General features: G+C 28.3%; 1 protein-coding gene across 1 annotated transcript; it reads right to left on the reverse strand.

Annotated features, from left to right (window-relative positions):
• Positions 1–10,176: 10,176 nt before the first annotated feature.
• Positions 10,177–11,466, reverse strand: LOC126902452 (uncharacterized). The gene is made up of 4 exons (XM_050679747.1): positions 11,340–11,466; positions 10,734–10,889; positions 10,503–10,664; positions 10,177–10,424 (listed from the first exon to the last, which is right to left on the reverse strand). The coding sequence occupies exons 1-4, from the start codon at positions 11,439–11,441 to the stop codon at positions 10,257–10,259; spliced, it is 588 nt and encodes a 195-aa protein (XP_050535704.1). The 5' UTR covers positions 11,442–11,466; the 3' UTR covers positions 10,177–10,256.
• Between the last annotated feature and the right edge of the window lie 5,248 nt (positions 11,467–16,714).

Genomic DNA, 16,714 nt, shown 5'->3' on the forward strand with positions numbered 1-16,714 from the left:
ATTTCTTTTTTTTTTTTTTTTACGTGTAGTATTGTAATACCTGTGCCTTTTAGATGGTGTTACCTGCGTAAGGAACCCCGCTTGGCATTTTTATTATTTTTCTATGGGCAACGTTCTTCCATCGTCTCCTCTCGTCCTCCTGTAACGATTCCTCAGTACATCTATATGGTTACACACTTCTTTAATTAACATTCTGATTTAATTCGGCAATTTTTTTTCTCCGTATAAACAATGAGACAATTGTAATTCAGAATATTTAAAACGGACACTCTTGAAAATCAAACAATAATGAACAAAAGGTGTGTGCAACAAAACAATGGAGGAAATTAAGGGATGCGTGACGACAACTGAAGAAGTGGTAACTTTCACACAAAACTGTCTCCGATCAGGTCTCGGATGAGTAATGGCTATGGAAAAAATAAAACATTCCGCCAAGAGTTTGTTGTTTTTCATGCCTATTCATAATGCTCTACGTTTTTTAGTCTTTGAACTGGATATTATATAGGTCACTACAATTGTTTATTTCTTAAGAGATTAAGTTTCAACATAAGCTAATTCAAACGTATAGATAAAATATTTGAAATTTAAATGAGAAAAATGCCTAAATGACTTTTAAAAACATAAATCAATTTTTTTATTTTGTACTAGAACAATTCATTAGTATTGTAGTTATTAATATTATTGTGTTTTCGCTCATTTTTTTCCAAATGTTTTGATTTATTTAAATATATTTATATGGGCAGAAATGACGCAGCATTTTTGAGAGGATTAGTATTTTTCATAAAAATATAGTGCGGAGGACATCACCATGTGTTTATTCTATGCTAGTTTTATATGATTAATAAAATATTATACTAAATTACAACTTTAGCTTTGTCAATAGTGCTTATAGTACTGTTATGTGATTTTATTGTTTATATATATATTTAAAATTATAGTAGAATGACGTATTCAATAACAATGAGGTTGATTTTAAATTATAGAACTTTTTTTTTTTATCAATATTGAAAATATAAAAAAAATGACCAGACATCACAAAAATTTAGAACTGAATTAATGATTAAAAATAATGAGGTTTAATAGTAAGTTATTGCACATTTAAAAATAGTATAAATCAAAATTATACAACTACATATTAAAATCAGAAAACAAGTTATAATTGTTTGCAAGTAATAATAACTAGTATGCATTAAACACCAATAAGGCTCTTGAAATACGAGTCATAAATTGTGTTCATTGATATATGTAATAATATTTAGTAAAAAACATAACATTCGTATATTTTTGTCTGATTACACTACATTAAAAAAATACATTTTTAACTAGAAACAATTATTTATTTACAATAATTTCAGAAAATAATTTTTATTTTAACATTTTTGAAAACTAATCTGAAATTTTTTTCAAATAATTAAATAAGCGTAATTTATAGATTACACAAAATTTAAGTAAGCTCAAAACAAATTGAGAGGCTTTACTCTTCTTTTAGTTCCTCTCTTCATCTCTGCTAGTGTTTAAGTTTAATGCTAATTATAAAAATAATATTATTTTCATATATTCAAGACATGTTATTAAACTATAATGGTGTTAAATTAATCAAAATTTTTTTAACCGGTTAAGTTGAATAGATACATAATTACATGAAGATTTATTTATCACGAATCACAAAATTATTTGTTAAGTAAAAATAATATTGAAAACTTTTTATTTATTTATTTTTTAATTTCATGTTTTTTTACAATTAATTTATCATGGAGAATTTTTTATATTTTTTATATGTTCATATCTTATACCTTAAAGGGCGTCAACTTTATTTTTTAAAATGGGCAACATAATTAATTGATTAGCTTATTTAATAGATAATGATCTAATTAAGAACATGATTGATCGATAACAAATTTTGAACCTACATTTCATTATATGATATTTTATAATTTAAACAAATAAGATGATAGTAATTTTTTATAGAACAATGATTAATTTACTTTGTTCTATAATTTTTATATGCGTTATATTTAATATGAATATCGATCAGTTAGGTTGATTAGTATTCATCAATAATGCAAGTTAAAAAAACATACTAAAATTATTAGCTTGAATTTTGCTGTCAGCATATGTTTCGTATGGTCGGTTGCTGATATAACATTAAACTGCATAATTAATTATTTTTGGAGATAGAGTTATAATTAAATGGCGGTCGAATTTCAGAATCATAAGTCATCCGGTGGTCTATCATGCGGAAAGTACAAAAATAAAACAAATAAAACCCTAATTTGTGCAGGAACCATAAGTATATTGATCACTTCATGATCACTGACCCGTTAACTCTCAATACTAGTATATATTATAATTAGTATGGGATACTAATACCGCACTATGTCGTAAAATAATTATTGGTTTTGTGTTTAAATAATAATATTGACTTTGCAATTCATAAATTACCTATATTACAGTGTACACATCATGCAGTGGGTGTTTTTCTATTTAAAGGTACTAATTAATATACAACATTTTAAACGATTGACTTCCAATAGCTAATTTACGTTATAAGACAAATAACTGACAAAAGTCATGGTTTTCTATAATTTAAATAGATCGATTACATAGGCATTAATCTATTGAATATTATAAGTAACATATTGCACGTGTCATCTAACAATAGTAATATCAACGATAGAATTAAAACGTGAGTCGCGTTAAGTCGATTTAAATAACTCAACATGCAAGTACATATTTTACTCTGTATAATATACGGCTAATACATTAAAAAGACAAGTTGGGTAACGTGCATCAATACTTGTAGCGACCGCACGGGTGTTTTTTACGGCCCATGAATCGTGCAAAGGTGTCACCTAAAGTGACTTTAATGCCCATCGACCTCATTGCTACTGCCCATTTTCGAAGGGTGCGGGTCGTTATGCGGCGGCCAACAATTAGTATACTCCGTACACACGCTGTACTCGTTCGTTTATGATATTATGTACAATATTAGCATAGCGCAGCGATATACACCTAGTTGTAGTTGTCATGGGGTTATCATTATGCAGGTTTCCATAGACAGCATTAGCAATAACACATATTCACTTTTTATGGACGTGCAAACAAATTGAAACGCGCACTAGTGAAACTCCCCGTAGTTTTTACTAACCTATTTAAGTATGTAACGCACTACCGCTTTAAATATCTTAATCTAGTATTAAGTGTTATATCCGGTATGCGAGTTTCTAATGGACTATTAACGGTTTTGTTAATGATCTATTTGTTATATTTCTATACGCTGTATCACAAAACAATAATTAAACATATGAATTAATGNCACTGTATCACAAAACAATAATTAAATATATGAATTAATGAACTGGGCGATAAGTCCCGCTCATAACCAGATTTAGCCGCGTTGGTGTTTGATACTCGTTTGAAAAGCCATGGAAAAAATTAATACTACTTTCATTGCACCGAGTTGTATTATTATCAGCTACTCTGAATATTGTGATTCGACGACATAAAAATATACCTCGAACAATGAACGTTATTGTAAAACGTTTTGTTCAGTATTGCTCTAGTTTTTTACATTGATGATTCAATTATGAACGTATGATACAATAAAAGGTAATGACAATATAACGCATCTGACAAATTGACCTCCATTAAATAATACAAAAGAAAACAACAATAGCAGGATTATTGCTGTTCTGCCATACGCACTGGAGTAAATTTGGCATATTATGTGGATAGTAATAGCTAAAATACGCACCATTTATGTTTTAAGCATGTTATATACACACATTTTCACTCTCCCCTGATTAACTTAACGCGTCAAACGATGGTCTAAAAAAAGTACCCCAAATTCAAAAATATATCAAGTTTTACAAAGCCTCTTCAAATGGCATATTGATAACCGTGTAATTGCACATGGATGGGATTAAAATGGTTCCGTTGGTCATCATAATAAAAAATACGAGGACTTATAGGAATTAAATAAGTATGTACATTTTTTTATAACGCTTAAATTAATTGTGAAAGCACATAAAATAATTTCATTATTACATTTTTTTACAAAAATTGATATAATTTATTCGTGTTTACTTGCATATTATGATTTAAAAACCTATTAATCTTTAAGTTACAAAAACATCAAATCTATTTAATTATATATTAATAACAATAGGAATTTGTGAAAAAATAAATAAAAATAAATGATTATCAATGATAGTAATAATATGTTTTCAATCTTAAAATGTGTATAAAACAAAATATATTGTATTGTACATTCTAAAGAAATTTGTTGTTTTGATATTTGACATGGTTTTTTAACAGTTAAGCATGATTATAACACATCAATTCTTATTCATATAATGTAGATTATTTTCTGGCTATAAAATCAACTTTAATAATCCACGTGTTTTCCACTATTTAAANTTATCAATGATAGTAATAATATGTTTTCAATCTTAAAATGTATATAAAACAAAATATATTGTATTGTATATTCTAAAGAAATTTGTTGTTTTGATATTTGACATGGTTTTTTAACAGTTAAGCATGATTATAACATATCAATTCTTATTCATATAATGTAGATTATTTTCTGGCTATAAAATCAACTTTAATAATCCACGTGTTTTCCACTATTTAAAAAAAAAGGACATACTAGGGTTTAAAAAAATGAAAGTATGTTACTGTGAAAAATATTCTATAGCACTACAATTTCCAAATTTTACATAAAAGATGTAAGAGGATTTTTGAGCATTATTTTTCCGAAAATCATTTGAATTAAGAAATAACGGTTATCAGGACACTTTCTAAATCCTAATACATTGTAGTTATACTCAACATCGAGTGTTAAGTATTTTCGCTAGACCAATTATTATTATAAGAACATTTTTTTCAAACGTGCAGCTGCGACAATCCGATTAACGATTGTTCTTCCATTTGTGTCAGTTTTATTTCCAGGCTAGTGATTTATTTGAAAAAATGCAGAGAAAAAACATTCGGAATTCAATGATAATATAATACAAGTAAATATAATATAAAATCGGTCATTACACGTAATGTTATCTACCGCTGGTTAAACCCACACAATTTCTCAATTCGCATCCCATTGAACAAATATTTGCTCTCAATGTGTCAAAATGCCGCGGTTTTTTTAATGTATACATTTTTTTCAAAGCATTTATATTTCTCCCCTCAGCTCAGCCGATCTAATTTTTTTCTCACACAGTTATCCATACGCCATCGTTTCTCATGGCCTCATTCGTAATTTGCGATAAAAAACTTACACCCCTTAGGGTCAGGTCGCGGTTTAACTCGTTCAAAAAAAATAACCTTTACACATAGCGTCGTGTACATTTTATTTCAGGGTAAATTTGTCAACCCAAAGGGTAACCTCTGATGAAATTGATACTTGCCGACATTTATATAAATCAAACTGTTGTTACGGTTTCATTTTCATAAATGTACAACTGTTGCGTTTCAAATTAAACTGTGACAGTAAGGGTTCCTGGATCTTAAATAATCGAGACAATTTCATGTCGATTGCAGAAAAAAAATGTTTACACGCGAAAAGTACAACGGAATGCTGTGCAATAAAAAACCCAACCCTCTTTAGGCAACGATTGACAATGACAGCGCAAAATTTTATCAATTCACTGTCAAAAAAGTAAACGTTTGTAAAATGACAACACGTCGTTATTATCAATAGAAATGTTGACATTTATTTATGTGTTTATGAAATGCTGTTTATTTTCTAAAAATACTAAAAAAATATATATACTTACATATATTTTAAATCACTTCTGACATTTATTGAGTGACGGAGACCCTGTCTTATTACGTTTTACATCTTAATAAATAAAATTAATGTATCTATTATCGCAGTTTATCGTTTTTGATTTATTAAAAAATAGAAAATATTCAAAACATTTTTGAAAAGTGTTTTATTTTTAATTGCTGTGAATATGCGTAAGGTATTTTTATTTATTGATTAAATATAATAAAATTATTTGATTGCTTGACTAGACAAACACCACGTCGTACAGTTATAGTTCACTCGATTAATTTTATATCAATAATAAAATCTCATATTCAAAGCCGTTGTAAGTTTTCAGTGCATTGATTTTAATAAAAAGAGTCTGCTTCATGTTGGTATGACTATTTATGATTTCACCCGACGTCAATTTCTTTTCATTGCTGTAATTTAGATACTTAGCAACATAATAACAAATAACAAACTACCAATAATAATAAATAACTTTAACATAATATCACTCAATTGTGTTTAATTTAAAAAAATCACCTTGTCTGATAAAATATGTTTATATGAGCTAAGAAACCTGTCAAAATATTTTCCTAGTTCTCTAACGAGTAAGTTACATCTTTCGTTAACGTTATTTCATTACTGAAATACGTTTCGTGATTTTTTTTTCTACTTTTACTAATTTTTTTGGATGATGTTCTTTTAGTGGTTTTGTGTTTACTTTATAATTTGATACTTGTTGCTTTTAGAATTTCTCATCAACATCAAATTCGCCGTTACTCATCGATCAATTTCGAGGTGAATCCCAGACTTCGTATTCATGTCACAAAAATAGTCCAAAATTTATATCATATTACCCCTGTTAGAGTTTTAAAACGTATTATAAACGAAAATGTTTTGTGATAGGTTTATGTTTAAACGTACTCATTTTTCCTTTATTCTTTACATTTTTTTTTACACGTACCTTTTTGTCGAATTTCCTGACAAAAAAATCAGTTATATTGATGAGAATATAAAAATGCGTACTCTTTGATTTCACAAAAAATTTACAATAAACTTTAATGATATTTTTTTTTTCTAACTAGTCTATTGATAAGTACTTACCTATGTCCTGACAATTTAAGATAGGATTTTTGTAATTTCCTTGATTATTTCAATAGTGAATAGAAGAAACGCACATCTATAGAAATATAAATTAATACTATCTTTTGGTGTATTATATTTTGCAATAAAGTCTGTTTTTGTGTAAAATATAAATTGGGGGTCCGAGGGATTGTAAAGGAATTGATGTGACATCTGGTTGCCTGTTAGCTGTTGAAATGTGCCATAATTTTAAAAACTATAGAGTATTTTTGAGCTGTAAATCCAATACAGATGAAAAACGGTCCCCCCTAAGGCGTCCCCGTGTGTACGGGACGTCGGTAGGCTTATACGTGGCGAGATTGGCCGGACACACAATGTACACAAACTAGCAAGTCTCGGTTGAACACAAACTGTAACACAAGGATTAGTGACGATTGTCCTGGAAGCATTGAAACGCTGTAGACGCTGTTACGTGCGACGGCATGAAGAAACCACAACAATACGGTTAAATAACAACGAGGGAACGACAATCGTAAAAACGGACATATTTTTCTCCGCTGGCTATACCTGTGTAGGTACATAATAATAACATGTAATACGCACGTCACTTGTGATGAAACAATCAAAAACGTTTTGGTCTTCCGTAAAATTATATTCCGTTCGCCTGAAGTGAGCAAATGAAGACGGACCGAAAAAGTGTTTTTAGAAAACTTTCCTGGCCATTTTGCAAATCTTATGCTCATACACCTCTTATGGCAGTGTTGTTTATTGCCGCGCGACGCGGGGACAACGACAACGGAGGAGTGGCATAGCGGCGGCGGCGGAGGTCGTGTCGCAGGTGGTGTGCCGTTGAGGCAGATGTTAAGATTGGCTTAGGGGCAACGCCGTCTTGTTGTATCGAAAAAAATGAACACAACAAAAGATTGGGAGGAATCCCGGAGTTTTTTTTTTTTTCAACATCTTTTTCTCTTTAGAAATCTGACGGTAAAGACGCGTGCCCCAATTGCCTACTACGAGCCAAAAGCGAGACGATGTTGACGAAGACATTTGTGCCCGTTATTCGCCGCAGGACGGCTGCTTTAAATTGGTCTTCAATGAGTGGACCACTTCATATGTCGAGCACCTTCCCGCACTGCAACGTGATGGATGACTTTGACGGTGACTTTAATTCAAGCGGTTGACATTGTTTTTTATTGGCATACAACTCATTGTTCAGTTGCTAAGTCACCCCTATCGATCAACAGCTACCGTTTAATCCCATTGATTTGCGGTACTAGGATTTGATTGACGAATATAAAATCAAAAATCCATTTCAAAACTACAAGTACCTATGGAACACGATTTTGTATTGGAAAAAGAAATTGCAACACAGTAATCTAGAAACAAAATAACAGTAAACACATTGAAACACGTCAATAATGTGTTGATAAATACCGTATAACTGTTTGGAAACCAATAAAACCTTTAAGGCTGACTTGGTAATGAATAATGAAACGCGTTTAAATGTTAAAAACAAATAATTAGTTATCACGGGCATAATATCAACAACATTTTTGTTGGCTCATTATATCTGATTTCGCCCTTCCTAAAATTATTTTTGTATGATAATACATATTTTGTTTTTGAAATTTCGGAGGGGATAACTTTAAAATTGGACTTGCTATATCTAATGTCGGCACTGCATAAAAATTATCAAAAATTAAAAACTATTTTCCATCACTTGTCAACTTATATTCTTATGGAAATATTAGATTATTAAAGGTGATGTTGGATAACGTTTTTATGTAACGGTCCGGCCTAATTGTATAGTTTATTTTAATTAATAATACTTTTGGTTCAAGACAATCTATATTAGCTTCGATGCGAAGCTGAGAAGGTATTGGTTTTACTAAGATGTGTTTTTTTTTGTGTCTGTTACCACTTTTTCTCAGCTCTCACCGAACCGATTTCTTTCAATGATACGTCAAAAGATCACAAATCGTATCTAGTCGAAGACATTACCCTCAAAAATTGAAAAAAATTCCCTCGTTCCCCGTAAATGGGGGAAACCTCCGAAAAAATTACAAATTTAAAAATGGCTAATTTTCGAAATTTTTTCAATTTTTTTTACTAAAAACTGCCGTAACTTTTTTAAAAATAAACATATCAATATAATTCTTTTTTTTATAGATGCATGATGTCATTACCTATCATTTGGTATATTTTTTTTATAAATCTGACTTTTTACCTGCCCACAGGGGGGGATTCAAAATGACAACTTTTTCACAAAAAATTGACTTTTTCAACTTAAATTTTGAAAGTGTTCCGGAAAGTCTGACACTTTTCTATATATATTAAATTAAAGCTAATGTAATCTACTTTATTATGTAAAAAAAAAATTTCGGACTTTATTTTATCTTCAAGGTGAAAATGGCTACCAAATGCTATTATTGTGTGAAAATTATCGATTTTATTTTTTACATTTTTAACATTATAATGCTATAACTTATTGAAAAGTGTATTGATCAATATAATTTTTTTATGGGAAATACTATTTTTTAATAATCCGTTTTTCATTCGACATACTTTATCTTAATCAGGATATTAATAAGGAACTAGCAGTTTATGAAGCTTTTGGAATAATCCGCCAATTTTTTAAAATTAAACACTATCTAAAGATTAGCATCTAAGCGTTCTTTTTTGATAGTGATTTTAATCACTGTCAGATATCATTATACTTGATCCAACTATGCCACGTCACCACTGTGCCGCGACCCCCCTGTGGGTTTTTTTAATTTAGGTTATAGTTGAAAATAATATTCATTATTTAACGTAATTGTTGACATTATAAACAATTTTTTCGACTCATTAATGATTAAAATTAACATTTTACCTCTAACTTAATTTTTTTATTTGGTCTTATCAAGTTTAATCTGGACAATTTTTTATTTAAAAGTCCGGCTTTGTTTGTTTTTATCAAAATTTTTTATTTGGTCCTATGCAGTCTGGATTTTTTTAATTTTTCAGAACGATTCGGTTTGGTTCTAGAAAATTCGGACCATACGGTGCTCTAGTATATGAGGTGTGTTCAATATATACCCAGACTAAAATTATTACAGAAAAACGTTTGATAATATCGGTAATGTCATTATACCAAAATAAACTAGAGATAATGACCATTATTTTAGTATACAATAATAATGATTATCTCAAAACAGTCATTGACAATACGCATTCAAAGTTGGTCGTTTTATATGAAATCGCGACCATACAAAGTTATATACTATTTCTAAATAATATTATTTTGGCAAAAAAACTTCCATAACTTTTAAACTTGTGATATTTTCAAAAAGAAATTACTCGAGTTTTGAAAGGTAAACAAATATATTATATTATTAATACATGAAAATGAATTTTTCAAATATATGACTTAACAACATTACTCCCATGGTCTTATCAAATCATATACCAAGAAATAACAACCAACTTGAATATCCTTTTCATTATTATAAAATATTTTTTGCTTGTAAGTGCCATAAAAGTACTCCTTCGGAAGATTGGCATTACTTATATGTGATATATCAAATCCATTAATTTTATAAAAACCCTATAAAAATATTGAAATTAATTGATGTCAAATCAAATTTCATTTTATCATCAAAAAATTCTATAACATTGAACAAACCGGTTGAATTGGACAATCTGTAAAATTATGCTTTTCGATATATTCACTCCACACATTTCCTAAGAGAAATTTTTGATGTGAACATGCTCTTTTATTTTGATATACATTGGCATTATCTTTCCAGCCTCCAATTTTCGACCATACAGCCAAATTCAAGTGTAGCTTGATTAAATAGAGTTATTTATTAATGCAATATAATTAATATGTAGTTGTTCAAACATTCATACTTACTTTCAAATTATCATCAAACGGTATATTTAATGTGACATTTCCCATCAAAAGTGCTTTAGTTGTAGAAACTTTAGACAAATAGTATTTAAATTTCATAGGATAATCGACGGATTCATTACAAATGGAAACAGCTTTGAATTTTAATTTATATTTTCCCTAAAAAATGACTACTGTAATATATAGTTATTTGAATAAGATAAATTGCAAACGCCTCAACGTTTTATACAGATATTTATAAACATAGAGATTTTTATATTGCATATAAATTAGTGTGCAAATGAAATAATTTTATTACAGTTGTGCCACCCTATAAAATATACTTATTTTTTTTGTTCTTTATTATAGTACGTATAAGTAATAAAAAAAAATCTTCTATGCTTAAAATTGACATAATATAATAATAAATTTAATATTTTTTCAGTACAATGGATTGAAAATGAACTAACNTGTTCTTTATTATAGTACGTATAAGTAATAAAAGAAAATCTTCTATGCTTAAAATTGACATAATATAATAATAAATTTAATATTTTTTCAGTACAATGGATTGAAAATGAACTAACAAATAAACACTAGTTTACTGATAATTTGTAAGTTCTCACTTACGACAGGCAAATTTGGCATGAGGACCGTACTTTCTAAGCTATACACCTCGTTTATTATAAATAAGAAGTTTGAAGTAATTATTATTTTGACAATACAATTCATGTTTAATTTGTAAAGATTATTACTAAACTTGGTACACGTTGGGAAATGCACTGAACTGTTATTACTAAAAATATTATAGCAGATTCATTGTGATTGCTTCCCTTTGTATTGAATATTTAAAATTTTCACACTCAAAAAGTTAAATTATATATGTTAGATATTGAATTTTATTGTTATATTACACATATCCGTAGGAAATAATGTAAAATATGGATTTAAAATCTGATTTCGGAAAAAGTATCCCTATTTAAAATGACATTTGTACAATAACCGATAACAACTTTTGGAAGTTTTTCTCATTTTTTTGCATAGATGAGAGATGAATACAGTCGGGAAGCGAATTATGATAAAAATTACAATACCCGCGTCTCACCTTCAATCGTCACTATTAAATATTAACAACATCCGAAATACTAGTTCAAAATTTGTTATTTATTTTTATTTCAAACTAATGCATAGGAAAAAAGAGAACAATATAACACGTCTAAAAAAAAAGTTTTAGTAACACAAATAATGAAAAAAAAAATCATGAATTTTATTAAATACTATACATTTTGGACAAAAAATTGTAATTTGAGACAATTATCAAAGATAATAATAATAAAATCAATTAATCTATTACGTATATTTAACATACAATTTATTGGGCTATTGATAACATAATTTGATGAAGTTAACCCTATTTATATTGAACATTAAAATACATGATCATCAATTTACATTAAATATTATAATAAAAAATATACAGAAAAGTAGTATTTATACATAAATGAATATTTACATTAAAACGCGCATGTATTATAACGTGAATATATTAGTATAAAAAAATATTTTTTTCATATTATCCGCTACTTTAAGTAATATTTTACATATACATTTTTTATACATTCCGGCGATTCATAATACACGTTAAAAAATTCAAATATTTTGAGTTTTTTGAGTCATTACGGATAATAAAGTTGTTTGATTTTGTTTGGAGTCCTGAATTTTTAAATCGTTAGAATTTATTTCATTAATGTTCAGTTTTATTATGTTTTATATTTATTACACTAGAACTTTCTATTATAGGACCCCCACCAAGGACACCCTGAAATACACGCATGGGAGAGTTAAGACCATAACTCGCATAATTGGTACGAGGGTGTAGAGAGGAAGACTAATGTCCCGGTGATGTAGACGAGAGTTAACAGTGATAATGGCGCTGAGTGCGGCAACGATGACGTCGGCAGTGATGGACGTGAACCCAGACCGGCTGTGATGTCAGACGGAAATGGGCTACGATCGGCAACACTTCTAGATAATGGCAACGGGATAGTGGCTCAAGTTTTCTGTTTATTCTGTGAATATACAAAAACATGTTAAGAAATTGAATGGATATTTTTTGCTCATTCGCGTTTGTTTTACTATGATACTGTAAACTCTTTTTTTTTTTTTAATATTCGTATTCTTCTTCTGTCAGTGTCGACCAAACTGAGAACGCGACGGTCGCATTCTATTCCGTTACAACTTTTTAGTTTGGTGATCAGCATAAAAATATTATGGTGCCGCGAATTAACATAGGGCATAAAAAAGTTACGATGTATTGTCCATTAAAAATTTAACAGTTGAATAATAATACCCCTACCTCACCTATCTCTATATTTGTTTATAACTTGAAGTTTTAAGGAATAACGCACACAAATATTTATTTGGGTTTATTCACACTTAACTTTGTTTCCTTTTCCTTTTTGTAGAAGAAAAAACATAAAGTATAAATTGTAGATATACATGTTCTTTAAAGAATTAAGGATCTACAACTTTTTTAATTACTATCAGTTTATATGAAAAATTACAGAATACGCAAAATATTGTCGATTTCTCAAAATAGAAGTATTTACAGATATTTTTTATATTTAACAAACTCATTGGGTTACAAACAAATATTTCACGTGAAAATTTTTTATTTTTATCTCTAGGCATTAGTAAACCGTACTATTCCTATCGATTAGTTATTAAAATGCAAATATCAGCTAAAATACTAGTCCAAAACTTGAAATATTTTTATAAAAAGTAGTATAAATATACTATTTCAATTTTTCAAACCAACTCATAAAAAATATTATATAAGATTTAAGTTTAAATTATAAATATTTTCTGGGATGATTTTTGTAACTTTCAATGTTAATCCAATAAGTATATTAAAAGGAAGGACGCTACTTTTTCAAAAAAAAATGTTCTAATTATTAATGGCTTTTGATTAATTACAAATTCATAATTGATATTATAAATAACTAACGAGGGTCAGAATATTCGTTATTTATATATATTATATATATATTTTTTGATTAAGTCATTTTGATACTTATTTGCCATACAACGAAATATACAACTATTTTATAATTTCTACAACTTCTTCATAAAAATTACAATATTATACTATTAATATCAATTAAATACTAAATTAATAATTATTATAATAAGTATTTATTTATGAAATATATTAAAGGAAAGAGGAGTTGATGTTAGAGTTCGGATTACAATTTTGTTCGTTAATTGTGTTAATATGACTAAATGACTACTTCTATATTTTTTTAAATATAACATTGAAAATGATTTATTTTTGTTTCATTAAAATTTGTTTTACATAATTACTTATACTATGTTTAACGATATTTTACGTATATTAATATCACATATTTTGGTTTATTGTTTTTGATTATATACTAACAAATATTTTTGTTATAAATGTTATAATTATAACGTTTTAATTTCCTGTTTGATGTAGCTTTTGGAATATTCCAACAGTTTTTTCTAAAGTTTAGACATTATTTACATAATCGGATCAAAGCGTTTTTTATGATATTGATTTTAATCACTGTCAGATACCATCGATACTTGTCCCAACTATGACACATCCTCAGTGAGCCGTTATCCCAGTGTGTTGAGTTTATACAATGAACTAAATATTCATCGCAGTTCAAAAAAAACTTAATTCTGTAAATGTTTTTGTAAACAACATTGTTTAACGTTGGAATAGGGGAAATATTTATAATTGTTTTGTACGAGGCAACTAGTCCGTAGTTCGGTTAGTTACCAATGTTACCGTCCTCACAAAAATATAAATAGAATAGTTTGTAACCTTTATCACAATTTTTTTTATTTTATATGTAATTTTATTATTATTTAATTTAATAGAATTGTAATATTTTCTTTTTGTTACTGTGATACATTTTGATTCGTATTGTTAATATTGTTTTTACTGAAATAACATTTTTTTTTGTTCTAAATTCTTAATTTTCTATGATTTTTTGTTAATAAATAAACATTATATAATTTGTTATATTTTTCTGATGTTTAATTTATTTTACATATTATTCTAATAAAATATAAATTCAATAATTAAAAGTGATTGAGAGAAACTCGACAAATATTTTTGAAAATAATATCTTAATACTTACGTTTAAAGAACTACTTTATGTATAAAATAATTCCTTCAATTTAAAATTTATGAATGTTTACTAGATAACATTTTGTGGTTCGTACATAAAAATATAAAATACGGTCTTGGTAATTTTTAAGATAATAAATTTATATAAATGTTAGTTTTTTCGGAATGTTTTGTACGAGGCAACTAGTCCGTAGTTCGGCTAGTTGTGCACCGCACTAGAATGCCGTTTTACCTTAAACCTGTTTAAATCGCTAATTATTGAAGCGGGAATGGGTCACCTAGGGGATGACGACTAACGGTACATCCAATAAGTAACGAGAATAGACAATATTTTAATAACAAACAACCACATCAATTAGAAATTCTTCAGAGAGTAATTCAAATTTTAGGGGTAACGGGTGGTTGGGTTAAATACTAATGGCCGGCGAAGCGGCACAAAACAAAATAGTTAATCTCAATTAAAACAAACAATTAATAACATTAAAAATAATATAAAATTCAGCCAAACAGATGATGTTGTTGATAGTGATGAGTTGACCGTATGAGATCTTGTGGAAATAGTGTCGAACATCTGAGTATGCTGGTCAGAGTGTAGATCCAGGCACGTAATGACATATGTGAACAGAAGGCTAAAAAGCGACTACGGCAATGAAGATATTTAGTGATGGTCCTGCAAGGGCACGAAAACTTTGAGCATAAGGTGGCAATAAACCAATAAAAGAATAACGGCGTAAAATGGTCGAACATATTACCATTCAAGCGAAGACGCTTGCTACAGAAGACAATGACACATAAAAAAAAAGACTTACGACGATGAACTGTACACGGATGACAATCGACATGGAGGCCATCGATTTGCCGTGCTGGGTGGACAAGGAGACGAGTAAAGCAAGACGCTGAAGATCAGCTGCCACACGATATAATAAAATCAACGATGTTTGTAACAACTGGTCTACTGGATCTTTGCTTAAGACGTTCTGTACCAAAAAATAATATTAAATAAGTATAGTTTTAATTTTAGAAAAACTGTTGGATTTCATTAAAATTGGATGAATCACAGAATTTTTATAAATGAGGTTTTATTATATTTCTCATCCAGAGATTTTTAAATTGATATTACATTTACATGAATTAGGTCGATTATATTTATGACTTACCTACGGAAGGTAAAAAAAACCGTTCTTTCCGAACTAAACACTAAGTTTATTATGAATAAAAATTTCGAAGTAATAATTATTTTGACAATTTAATTCATGTATAATTTTTACCATTAGTACTAATTTTATAAATGAAGATGGTTAATACTCTTGGTATACGTTGAGCAATACAATGAACTGCTGTAATAAAAAAATTAAAGCTGAGTCATTGTGATTGCTTACGTTCGCATTGAATATTTAAATCTTTGTGATTCAAAAAATTAAATTATATATTGTTAGCTATTGAAATTTATTGTTCTATTCCATAGAAAATAATGTAAATTATGGTTTTAAAATCTGATTTCGGAAAAAGTAGCTACATTTAAAATGACATTTGTACAATAACCGATACCCCGTCCACCTCCAATCATTACTATAAAATGTTAATAACTTCCGATATACTTGTTCAATATTTAATATCAATCCGTCATTTTCTTGATTAGATCATTATCTATTAAATAATCTATGTAAATTAGTATGTTGCTATTTGAAAAAAAATATGTTGCATCATAACTATAAGTTATGATACTAAAATTTGTCCACGAAATCCACATATTTGTATCGAAGCGTTTCTCATGATACTGATTTTAATCACTGTCAGTAATCATCTATACTTGTTCCAATTATGTGACGACCCCACTGTACTACTA

The sequence above is a fragment of the Daktulosphaira vitifoliae genome, unplaced genomic scaffold (genome assembly GCF_025091365.1).
Source record: "Daktulosphaira vitifoliae isolate Bord-2020 unplaced genomic scaffold, ASM2509136v1 Scaffold_3, whole genome shotgun sequence".
In the NCBI taxonomy this organism is placed as follows: Eukaryota; Metazoa; Arthropoda; class Insecta; order Hemiptera; family Phylloxeridae; genus Daktulosphaira; species Daktulosphaira vitifoliae.

What these genes read in the sequence shown, in the direction of transcription:
- LOC126902452 (XM_050679747.1), bottom strand. Translation starts at nt 11,441, where the DNA reads ATGAATTGTATTGTCAAAATAATAATTACTTCAAACTTCTTATTTATA. An exon ending in TCATGCCAAATTTGCCTGTC is followed by an intron (nt 10,890 to 11,339) that starts GTAAGTGAGAAC and finishes GTCATTTTTTAG; the next exon opens with GGAAAATATAAATTAAAATT. An exon ending in CAGATTGTCCAATTCAACCG is followed by an intron (nt 10,425 to 10,502) that starts GTTTGTTCAATG and finishes ATATTTTTATAG; the next exon opens with GGTTTTTATAAAATTAATGG.